General features: G+C 47.0%; 1 protein-coding gene across 7 annotated transcripts in view; it reads left to right on the top strand.

Moving 5' to 3' along the window:
• The window catches only part of GRIP1 (glutamate receptor interacting protein 1), a 441,012-nt gene extending 433,126 nt beyond the window's left edge, over positions 1-7,886 (top strand). For all 7 annotated transcript variants that reach the window (XM_006769627.2, XM_015567756.1, XM_006769628.2 and 4 more), the window contains 2 exons: positions 3,777-3,923; positions 6,352-7,886. In XM_006769627.2, the coding sequence (XP_006769690.1) occupies positions 3,777-3,923; positions 6,352-6,576 (372 nt within the window). In that variant the 3' untranslated portion in view covers positions 6,577-7,886. The remainder of the gene's footprint in view (positions 1-3,776; positions 3,924-6,351) is intronic.
• Positions 7,887-11,519: the final 3,633 nt, after the last annotated feature.

The raw sequence follows: 11,519 nt of genomic DNA, 5'->3' as shown, positions 1-11,519 counted from the left end.
ACCCCCCTGAGTTTCCGATCACTGTCAGTGGCAGGGGGCTTCTTCCTGCTTTCCCTTTCACCTCCCTGCATTGTGCCTACATATGCAAATTAACCGCCATCTTGTTGTCAGTTAACTGCCATCTGAGTTGGCAGTTAATTTGCATATAGCCCTGATTAGCCAATGAAAAGGGTATCGTCGTACACCAATTACCATTTTTCTCTTTTATTATATAGGATACCCTTCCCCCTCTGACTCCAATCAAGCATCCAGAGCTCACATCTATTTAGAGGACATACGGGGGATAAAAGAGCATTCTAATAACAAATGACACCATTTCCACAATAAGTCAGCAGCACAGAGAAAAAAGACGGGGGCATACTCTAGATAAAAGGACATTTAAGAGATAGAGCCCAGTTGGTATGGCTCAGTGGTTGAGCATCGACATATGAACCAGGAGGTCATGGTTTGATTCTCGGTCAGGGCACATGCCCAAGTTGTGGGCTCGATCCCCAGTAGGGGGCATGCAGGAGGCAGCCAATCAATAATTCTCTCTCATCATTGATGTTTCTATGTCCCGCTCCCTTCCTCTCTGAAATCAATAGAAATGTATTTTAAGTGGGGGGAGGGGAAGAGAGATTGAAAGCAAATATAATGTGTGGACCTTGCTTGGATTTGAGCAAACCAGCTCTAAAAACCACTCTAGTCCAATTGTATTATGGACTAGATATTGGAGTCTATCAAGGAGAAAGAGTTGATTTTGCAAATGAATTAGTGGCATTGAGGTTACATAGGAAGAGTTCATGTTTTTTAGAGTTCATACTGAGGTACGTAAGAGTGAAATTGCATGAGGACTGATATTTTCCTGAAAATACCACCCCCCAAAAGAAAACAGAAGGGTGGATGAAGTAAGTGTGGTGAGCTATTGATGGTTGTTGGGTCTGAGTGATGAGTATGTGGGGATTCATTGTTCTACTCTCTCTGCTCTTGAATGTGTTTGACATTTTTTTTCATTAAAAAATAGCTTTCTCCTAGCAAAACTTACTGTGGTAATTATTTCCCAATATGTTTATGTCAATTCATTATTCTGTGTACCTCAAACTTATACAGAGCTGTACGTCAATTATATCTTGATAAAATTGGGAAAAAATTAAAAATAGCTTCTCAGTCAGAACCACTCTGTTGCTTGCTGTTTTACTTTGGGCAGGTTTCTAACCCTCTCTGAGCCTTCCTTTCCCTGTCCATGTGATCTGCTCCACAAACTTGGTAGAGACGGTAGCATTCTGTTTGCGTTTTATTCTGCTCGCCAAATCCCACAGACCTCATTAGCCAGAAGCGCAGCATCTTCTGCTCAACCTTCCATCCATCTCTCTCCTGTGGGACAGGCCTGGCTCAATGTCAGAGGTGCTCTCACCTGCTGTCACCACCAGCTGGCGCCATTGGATCCTCGTCGGGGCCCAGCCTAGTTCACACTCCCAGCTTATGGTGGACAGTACTGACTTTCAGAACCAATCTTCTAATTTATTCAACAAAAATACCAACCCTCCTATGTGGCAGGCACCGGATTGGGGATTTGGGATATGTAAATGAATATCCCAAAGGTCCTTGCTCCTCTCAAGCTCCCTGAGGGGGCATCTTCCACGTCCTCCCCTACTTCACCTGAGCCCAAGTCACCAAGAAAATCCTTTCCTCCACTCCTGATGGGATTTGCTTTGAGGATGTGGGGTGGGGGGAGGGGAAGAGCATGTTCTCATTTACTCAGTTTTAATGCACTTCTCCCCAAACATTAAAGGGTGCATTCCGATGGGGGAGGGGGGCGGGGGGCTGGATTTTCTAAACCACACACACATCCGCGCAGGCGCACACGTGTCTTCTATGTAGTACAGCGGGGCTGGCGGCTCTGTCTTTGTGGAACTGAACGCCACAGAAGTGATCCTTCCACAGAAACCGGGCCATTTCGGATTTTAAAACCATATGCTAGTATATGCTGATGTATCAGCACATATCACGTGCCTTATTTCACAGGCCGTAAGATGCCATTGATAATAAAACAGTCTGATTTCAGAGATTTTAAAATATTAAAGTAGTGCCTCTTGGAATCTATGAAATCAGGCCTTTTGCACGACAGTGGAGTGCTCTGTGTCTGTAGTCAGACAAACTCAGCCCCACCATCCGTCACCTTTGTGATCTTGGGCAAGTTACTAACCTTCTATAAAATAGAACTTTCTCACCTCCAACATGGCAGTAACCACTAGGGCTGCCTGGTGAATCGTGCTGACCCAGCCAGCAGGTGCTTTAGCTCTCTGTCCAGTAAAATAAAAATCCGCACACTGGCCACTTTCCTGCTTCCTTCCACGTGTCCTCCCTCTCTGAACTAAAATGACTGGGTATAAAAAAATAAACCTGCTCTAAAAGTTCTCATCTTCACGTTTTGCTCTGTACAGCTCTGGATTTTTTACTCTTCTGCAAGAATATGTCCCCATATTATTTGTGTGAAAGTAAACTAAAAGGCATGTTTTTAAACCACGAGGGTAAAAAAGTAAGCCCAAGTCATGGCTTGAAGTGTGCACAGGGTTTTGAGGAGGGCATTTGGCAGCCTTAGGACAAACAGTGGGCGCCTTTAAGTGTGAAATGAGTGTGAGACGCTGAGCATGCCCCCGGCAGGGCCCGGCACTGTGCTGGGGGACATTACATACCAATGCGTGGGCCTCTGGGAGGCGGGCTCTTCTCTCTCATTCACTGCTGTTTCCTGTGCCCAGAACTGTGCTCAGAACAGGGTGGGGACTCAATCCCCATTTGATGAAAGTAGGCATGGTTGGATGAGTGAAGGAACCGCAGGCTAACTCCGTGGTCCACAAACCACGGCTCTCGAGCTACATGCGGCTCTTTGGCCCCATGAGTGTGGCTCTTCTACAAAATACCACATGCGGGCGCGCACGTACAGTGCGATTGAAACTTCGTGGCCCATGTGCAGAAGTCGGTATTTTGTGGAAGAGCCACACTCAAGGGGCCAAAGAGCCGCATTCGGCTCCCGAGCTGCAGTTTGCCGAGCCGCAGTTTGCCGAACACTGGGCTAACTCTTGCAGATGGTCAGGTGGAGAGATGAGCCGTGGGGGGGAGCCTAACTGGCAGCAGCTGGTCTCAGGTGTAGAGAGAACCAGCTGTGGCCCACAGCTGAGAAGGGGAATGCCTGGAGCGGCTCCACCCCGCCCTCCACACATACAGAGGCGGCTGCTGAAGCCGGCCCAGAGCAAGGGGTTTGTTACAGGCGCACTTGGAGCTGTTTTTGTTGGTTTGTTTGCTTTACCAACATTAGTGGAGTCATGATTGCGGCACCAGAGCGAATAAAATGATGGACTTCACGAGACTTGCTCCCAGGAGGAGGAAACGCTGGGCCCGGTACCCAGCACAGCCCTAGGCAGAGCGCGGCAGGAAGGGAGGCCTTCGGCTCAGTCCTGGTGTCCAGCAGGACCGAGGGCCGCCTTGGCTGCTCCCCGCACTGGAGGGCTGTCCAGGAAAGTAGAAAAGTCAGCTTGCCCTGGTCCAAGTCTCCCATGTACCTGTGAACTGCTATTAAAAAAAAAAAAAGGAGAAGGCCAGGCCTCTCCAGCTTTTCTCCTTATTTTTCTGTTACAAATGCCAAGGATATTCTAGGGAAGGCGGGGGGTAGCTGCCGAATGCATTACAAATCCATTTTGTGATTGAAATGAGTTTGAAAAGATGGTTGGTCAAGAAGATTCACAGGCCCAGCCTCCACCCTGGCTAAAATGTCCCCGCCACACATTCTCCCGCTCCAGGTGACCTTGTACAAGAGCTCGGACATGGAGGACTTCGGGTTCAGCGTGGCAGATGGCCTGCTGGAGAAGGGCGTGTACGTCAAAAACATTCGCCCCGCGGGGCCGGGAGACCTCGGTGGCTTAAAGCCCTATGACAGGCTCTTGCAGGTAAGACGGCAGGTGAATTTTCATTACTTTATCCCTCTGAGTCTTTCTTGACCAAAGCCCACCCATCCTCCTTTGCCCGGGGACTAGATCAGGATAGAAGCTTTTCCTCTGGTAGGATTCACGGGTTATTGAAATTGCCTGTTTCCCTGTATTGATGCCCCAGCAGTTCTTACACTTCCTAAGAAGGGAGCCAGTGCCTTGTTCTCCCATTGGCCGATGCTCGATAGCTCAATCTCTAACCAACGCTGAACCTTGTTTATTTGATGGAGTCCTATCGTGGTCAGGAGTAGTTTCATTGAGCAAAGCAAATTCTTTGTTGTTGTTGTTAATCTTCACCTGAGGACATTTTTCCCCAGGGATTTTCAGAGAGAGTGTAAGGGAGGGGGAGAGACCAAGAGAGAGAAATATCGATGTGAGAGAGACACATCGATTGGTTGTTTCCTCCATGTGCCCTAACCAGCGGGGCCAGGGATCGAGCCTGCAACTGAGGGACATGCCCTTGACTGGAATCAAACCCAGGACCCTTCAGTCTGCAGGGCCGACGCTCTATCCACTGAGCCAAACTGGCTAGGGCCAAACCCCTTCTTCGGTACAGTTTTTAGGAAGAACATTTTGCAGTTTGCAGGAAAAGGAAAGGACCGGCATCCATCTTAAGTGTGTTTGACTGGAATGAGTGTGTCGCCAAACAGCTGGCTGTGAAAGCATGAGGCTGCACTGAGGCGTGTTCACTGAACAGGCTGATCAGTCAGACAGTTTTACAGCCAATTCTGGGGATCATTGTTGCCGTGGCAAGAGAACAATTAGTCTTGTCCTAGAAGTGTGGGACACGTTTTTTTTCCATTGGTGCTTTTATATTTGATGAATGAATAACTATGGACAAGTTACCCTCTAAGAGTGTCTTCCTCACCCATGAATTGGAGCTATACCTATTTCCATGCAGGTGGAGGCTATCAAAGTAGATTGGGCGCAGGTTGTGAAGACTCTTGGATGTCATTCAAGATGTCAGACCTCCAGAATGAGCTTGGATGCCAAGCTCATTCTTGGAGGTATATTGATTTCTTAAGCAGAATGACACAATTTATAATTTGGAAAAACATACAATACTATCATGGGTGCGTTGGAATGAGGGAGGGGGGGGAAGGGAAGATCACAGGAAAGGAGACAGGTAGGTATGGGAAAGACACCGGCACCACACCTGTCATACCTCAGTGCATCCTGGTAGAGCCGTCTGGGAGGCGGTTTGGATTTGTTGCTCAGAAGAGCTGGTAGAGTCAGAGCTGAAGATTTAGGATGCTGAAGGTGTGGGTTCGGATAAAGTTCCTATGGTGGACTTGTAGTAATAAAGAGAAGAGAACCAAGGATGGACTTAGAAGAAAAACAAAATTTAAAGGACAGGAAGAAATAGAGGCAGGAAAGGACCGAAAGCGAGCAGTTAAAATGGTAAGAGGATCAAAGCAAAGTAAGTGTCCTAGGAGCCCAGGACGGGGAGGCTTAAGGATGGGTGGGCGTCCAGAGCGGCCAGTGCTGAAAGCCAAAGGGAATGACAACCCGAGACACGGCTCCTGTGTGGACAGTTGGGGTCATTTGTATAATATGAGCGTCAGGTCAGATTGGGGAGAGAATGGAAAGTCACAGAATGGAAACAGCATGTCGATTTTAACAACTTTTGTTGGTGAAGAATAAAGAGGAAGCCAGGAGATGAGTGCCTGTGTGCGCTGAGGAGGGGGCGGAGGGGCGGGGGGAGGTTCCCTAAGAGGGTGGCTCAGCATCATGGTCAAGAGCACGGGCTTTTTGCCCAGCGGTGCGGCTCAGTGGTTGAGCATCCATCTATGAACCAGGAGGTCACTGTTCCATTCCTGGTCAGGGCACATGCCCGGGTTGTGGGCTCAATCCCCAGTAGGGGATGTGCAGGAGGCAGCCGATCTATGGTTCTCTCTCATTGATGTTTCTCTCTCTCCGTCTACCTTCCTCACTGAAATCAATAAAAATATATTTTAAAAAAAGAAAGAGAGAATGGATATTTGGAATCCACCAGACGACCTAGGATCACACATACTAGCTCAACCACTTACCCAATTGCTTCTTTAAGGCCAATCTCTGAACCACTCTGTGCCTCACTGTCCTCATCTATAAATTGGGGATAAGACTCATTCAGCAATTGGAACACCTGCCGTGAGCGAGGCAGTCTGTTCTGCACGGGGGCGATGTGTCCTGTTCCCAGCTCTCCGGGGCATTAACATAGAGTAGCAGGGACTATGTTAGCCAATGAGTGTGTTATCGTTTGCCCAGAGCAGGGATGGACTTGTCTGTACAGGTGCAGCTTTGAATACCTTTAAGACAACGCCTTCTGCCTGAAGGGCTCCTCTGGGTTTGGGAACGATTTGAAGAACGCACCAATGACTCCGGATGGCCCTCCTTGACCTTTCAGGTGAACCACGTCCGAACGCGGGACTTCGACTGCTGCCTTGTGGTGCCGCTCATAGCGGAATCTGGTAACAAGCTGGACCTGGTCATCAGCAGGAACCCCCTGGCCTCCCAGAAGTCTGTAGACCAGACTCTCCCGGGAGGGTGGAGCGAACAGAACAGTGCTTTTTTCCAGCAGTCCAGCCACGGTGGTAATTTGGAGATTCGAGAGCCCACTAATACATTATAGCAACGCTTTTTATAAAGCGGGACAAAAGACAATATCTACATGGTGCTAAAAAAAAATCCCTTTAAGATTTCTGTGACGTTTGAAGCACAGATAATCACGTGGCATTAACTGCAAGCACAGGGGTCTTTTAAATCTCTCTCATGGCTCATGTTCACTTCCCTTTCCACGTAGAAGAGGTTTCTTTTTTGGTGATCACTATGGTATGTGGCAGACGATTCCCTGTCGAGCCCAATGGTAAAGAAACAGAAAAAGAGGTAGGCCACCCCTCCCACAATGTACATCGGAGGGCATTTTTTACAAGCTCATCTTCCTATCGATTTTTGGAAAATGCCTGTTTGAAAATAGTCTCTATGATAATTTCCTTAACTCACTTTGAAATCAGTTTCTTACTAGGAAGTCATTAATCCGTAAAGCTGGCTCTACTGGGGGAACTAGTTTGGTGCCTGCCGGGCGGCTGCTAGGGGAGGGGTGCAGGTAGAAAATTATCCTAAGATGTTTCCGCAATGATGCACGTGGGAGCTCCTAATAGGTGGTGGGAACTGTTTTGCTCAAGTATAGGAATGATTTTAACTAAGATGTATGCTATTCCCTATGCAACAAATGATCAAACAGGATATGTCTTGTTACCTGTTGGTTTTTTTTTTTCCTTTAAGGACACATTTTTAATAGCTGAAAATCTCAGATAATGAATTAGGGTGTTTAGTAACACTGACAGCTAGTTATCTTATTTTTAAAAATTCAAAACTAAGAATTTAAGAATGAAGTCTATTAAAACGAGGTTTCTCTTAAGGATAGGCAAATTAAACTCATCTTGCTTGACGTGTTTTAAAATCAGGTTCTGTGTAGGGGTGTACAGCACATGGACTTAAAAATGACACTGGACTGTCTTTTGTTCTGAGCCATGCCACGCACCGAGATTGTAAATACACTTTCCACAAAACGCATTGCCAATTATTACCATCCCTCAGAGCAATAAACTGTGACAGTTGCATTCAATGTTTGTCAGCAACTGTTTCCCTTTGTTCAGATATTTTGAATAGTCACACTAATAACTGTTATTTGGTGAATGTAAAAACAAATAGATCTGTATATTGATTGTAGAATATCCACATTGAAACAGTTATTTTCCAGACGTTGTTTCATTTTGGTCAATAATTCAAACGACCGACCGCTTAGATGAAGCATTTGAACACTGTGTCCTTTGTTTAAGGAAAAAGTTCACCTTTCTGTGCAGAGAAATATATCATTTCGATCACATTTCAGGACCGCCAGGGCAAGAAAGTATAGAGCAGAATCATGTTAGAAAAAAAAAAAGATCATGAGTCACTTAAATATGTATTTTTATTTGTAACAAACAAGTATTAAACTGTAAAGTATTTTTGTACAAATTTAATACTTTAATAGCATGGTATTTATCGTCTATGTATGGTTTTGGGGAATTCAAAATTGTTGCAAATATTTGTATGAAAAAAAAAACCACCCTCTACCAAATGGAATAAACAGTGATTTTAAAAAGCCAAAAAAATTGGACATGCATTTTTTTTGGTGTGTTTTGAAAGTGTTTTCATGTTCTAGACTGAGCCTTACACAATGCTTATTGCTACATGATTTTTTAAAGGGGGCGGTTTTCCATAAACTTGAAAAGCAGCATGGAAGAGTGGGAAGAGCAGAGGTTTTGAAATCAGACCTGGGCTGGAATGCCAACTCACTGGTGGCATGAAATTCACCAGGACTCATTTTCACCACCTGTCATACCGAAGGTTGTATCTGCTCTCCAGGACTGTTGTGAGGACAAGGTGTGAACACGTGTAAGTGCTGGGACAGTCTGCCAACAGGAACATACCCAGGACAAAGGCACGTTTATTTTAGGTGGCATCTGCCCTCAGAGAACATACATGTATTCTATGAAATATTTACATAAAGTATTAAATATACAAATTTTAATTAGTCTATCTTTAAAGACAACAAACTACACTAATAGTCCCAACACTTGCATTTTTGCAGATTGCCTTGCAGACCTTGTAAATTCACAGGAACAAGACAAGGATGTCCATTCTCACCACTTCTGTTTCACAGTTTACTAAAAGTTCTAGCCAGGGCAGTAAGACAAGAAAAGGCACCCAAGATTTGAGACAAGATGGGTCACCTGAACTCTTCTGGAGCCACCTGCACAATAACAGGCACCCAGATTTGAAAGAAATAAATCTCTATTTGCATGATATCAAAACTTGTGCTTCAAAGGATACCATTAAGAAAGTGAAAACATCCACAAAGTACAAAAATTTTTTGCAAGTAATGTTTCTAATAAGGGACTTCTCTATAGACTATATAAAGAACTCATATCTCAACTAGAGGCCCGGTGCACGAAATTCATACATGGTGTGTGGGGGGGGGCCTCGCCAGTGATCAGGGCCATTCAGGGTCTTCCTTCCCCCAGCCACCGGCTGCCAGCCCCCCCCCAGGGATGTCCAACTGCCTGTTTAGGCCCAATCCTGCAGTCAAACATCCCTTTCACAATCCGGGACCACTGGCTCCTAACTGCTCACATGCCTGATTGCCCCTAACCACCTCTGCCTGCCAGCCTGATCGCCCTGAACTGCCTTTGCCTGCTGGCCTGTTTGTCCCCCAACTGCCCTCACCTGCCAGCCTGATCACCCCAACTGCCCTCCCCTGCAGGCCTGATCCCTCCAACTGTTCTCCCCTAATGGCCTGATTGCGCCCAACTGCTCTCCCCTGCCGGCCTGATTGCCCCTAACAACCTCTGCCTCGGCCCCACCACCATGGTTTTGTCTGGAAGGACGTCCAGGTCTCTGGAAAGTCTCGATTTTTCTACATCGTCTTGGTCTGTTTCTGGATCATTTTTATTCAGTTCCTCATTTGGCCTGTGATAATGGCCACATATTGTTGGCTTTATAGCTTTCATAGCTTTTCTTGAAGGGGTAGGAATTTTTGGAAAGGCTCCTTTCCTTGAATTCCCTTAAATTCAAGGGATTTCCACCTTCATGGATGTCTTTAGTACCTGAAAGGACAACAGAGTGAGCACAGGACATTGGTTTGTGATGAAATGGTTGGGATGAAAGGGAAAAATGTCTTCATGACAAAAAGTATGGGTTGAGGATGGAATCTGCCAGGGAAGACCAGGGAGTCTTGGGGAGATGCCACTAAAGAAGAGGAGAAGTTTGGGTGTGGTCCTTTCATCCTGGACACTGGACTGGGTTAACAGGGCTTCTTCCTCTTTTACCTTCTTTTGGTGAATGGGGTTGGTTGTTACATTAACTGTGCTAGGAGTTTGTGGTTTCCTGGTCATCTTCACCATGTCAAAATGTCCCAGGGCCCTACCCCAGGCCTCCCGAACATATGCTTTTCTCCAGGACAATGAGGGGCCACATCCCCCTAGGCTTTAATCAATCAGGAAGCCTCTCCTCCAGCTAAAGGTAGCTCTGGGAGAGAAACTTAGACATCATAAAACAGCATCCTGACACTCCCATGGGGAGGGGTGAGGAGGCCGAGATGCTTTGGCAAGAGAAAGGGGGCATTTCTTTAGCACTCCTAAGCCTTCTCAAACTTATTGACCCCACGTTCAATTCTGATGGGTCACATGGTAGGGAGATGATGCTTTTTCCAAACGTTTCCCTAGGCCACCCATTTCAGTGGTTCATCGTTCTTTCTCATCCTTCACCATTAGCTCATTTTCATAAGATTTACCTAAAATCTTTTAAGGTAATGTGACTGTCCCTGTGGAGATGTGAATTATCCTGCTTCCCTAGTACAGGTTGCTCTTACGCACCATGAAAACCATTCTCTTGGCTACTACCAGAGAAATTTTCCGTCTCACCCCCTTTTCCACTGTCCATGTGGCTCTCCCCAGCTTTCTGTTTTCAATGTTGAAATCATTGCCTTCAGGCTGTTTTTAATAGAGTTACTCAACTGGTTATCTTAGCTCTGTTTAAAATCTTGGGGGTGAGCATAGTAGGTATAGTATCTAGATTTGGGGTTTAACAGTATAAGGTGAATGAGGCAGGAATTTAAATTCCCGAAGCTGGGCTTCCTGTTTGTATGTTGGAAACTGCACCTCCCCCCACCCCACCTCCTCAGGGAACTCGGGTAGTCAGACCCCTGATTTGAGGATTGCAGACTCAGGTTCATAGAGGACAGGAGGCCCAGGCCCTGTCAAAGTATGGATCAGAGGGAGGGCTAAAAGATCCTACGGAATCCATCTCAGCCCCTGCCATCAGGCTTTGGAATTGCTGGGCTTGGTACCGGATGTGACCTAACTGACTTCCTGCGGAGGACTCAGGGCAGTGAGGCCTTGATCTGAGGAGGGCTTTGGTATAGGGAGCAGGACCTCAGATATGCAGAGGACCGGCCCAAGTCTGGCCAGAGTCAAGGTGAAGACCCCAAGGAAACACTAAAGGGACTCTGGACACCACAACAGAGGGAACCCCACCAAGGCCCACCCCCGCTGTAAGCCCTGGGAGTCCCCAGGGCGGGATGACAACGACAGGCAATTTCTGCATCTGTCTCAGAGACTCGGGGGCTTTGGTATAGGGAGCGGAACCTCAGATACGCAGAGGACCGGCCCAAGTCCTGCCAGAGTCAACATTAGGGTACAGCGACCCTGGATCGCATAACAGAGGGGACCCCACATAAGCCCACCCTTGCTGTCAGCCCTGGGAGTCCCCAGGGTGGGATGACCACATGCAGTGTTTCCTGACTTCCACAAATGGGTCTGAGAGATCCTGGAAACATGGCATCAGGAAAAGGGCCTCTGGTCCACAGAGGGGAGGGCCCAGTCCTGCTGGAGTTAACTGCTGAGGCAGCAGGCCACCCAGGCGGTGGGGCTAACGACCTCGCCGAACCCACCTGGCCCCGCCCGCCCCCCATTCGTTTGAGCCTTCAGTCATTTTGGATGTTACAGACCCTGGCTCTTTATATACATAGAT

Source organism: Myotis davidii, unplaced genomic scaffold, assembly GCF_000327345.1.
Source record: "Myotis davidii unplaced genomic scaffold, ASM32734v1 scaffold523, whole genome shotgun sequence".
Classification (NCBI taxonomy): domain Eukaryota; kingdom Metazoa; phylum Chordata; class Mammalia; order Chiroptera; family Vespertilionidae; genus Myotis; species Myotis davidii.
Note: the sequence above shows the minus strand (reverse complement) of the source record. Positions and strands in the feature narration are given on the sequence as shown.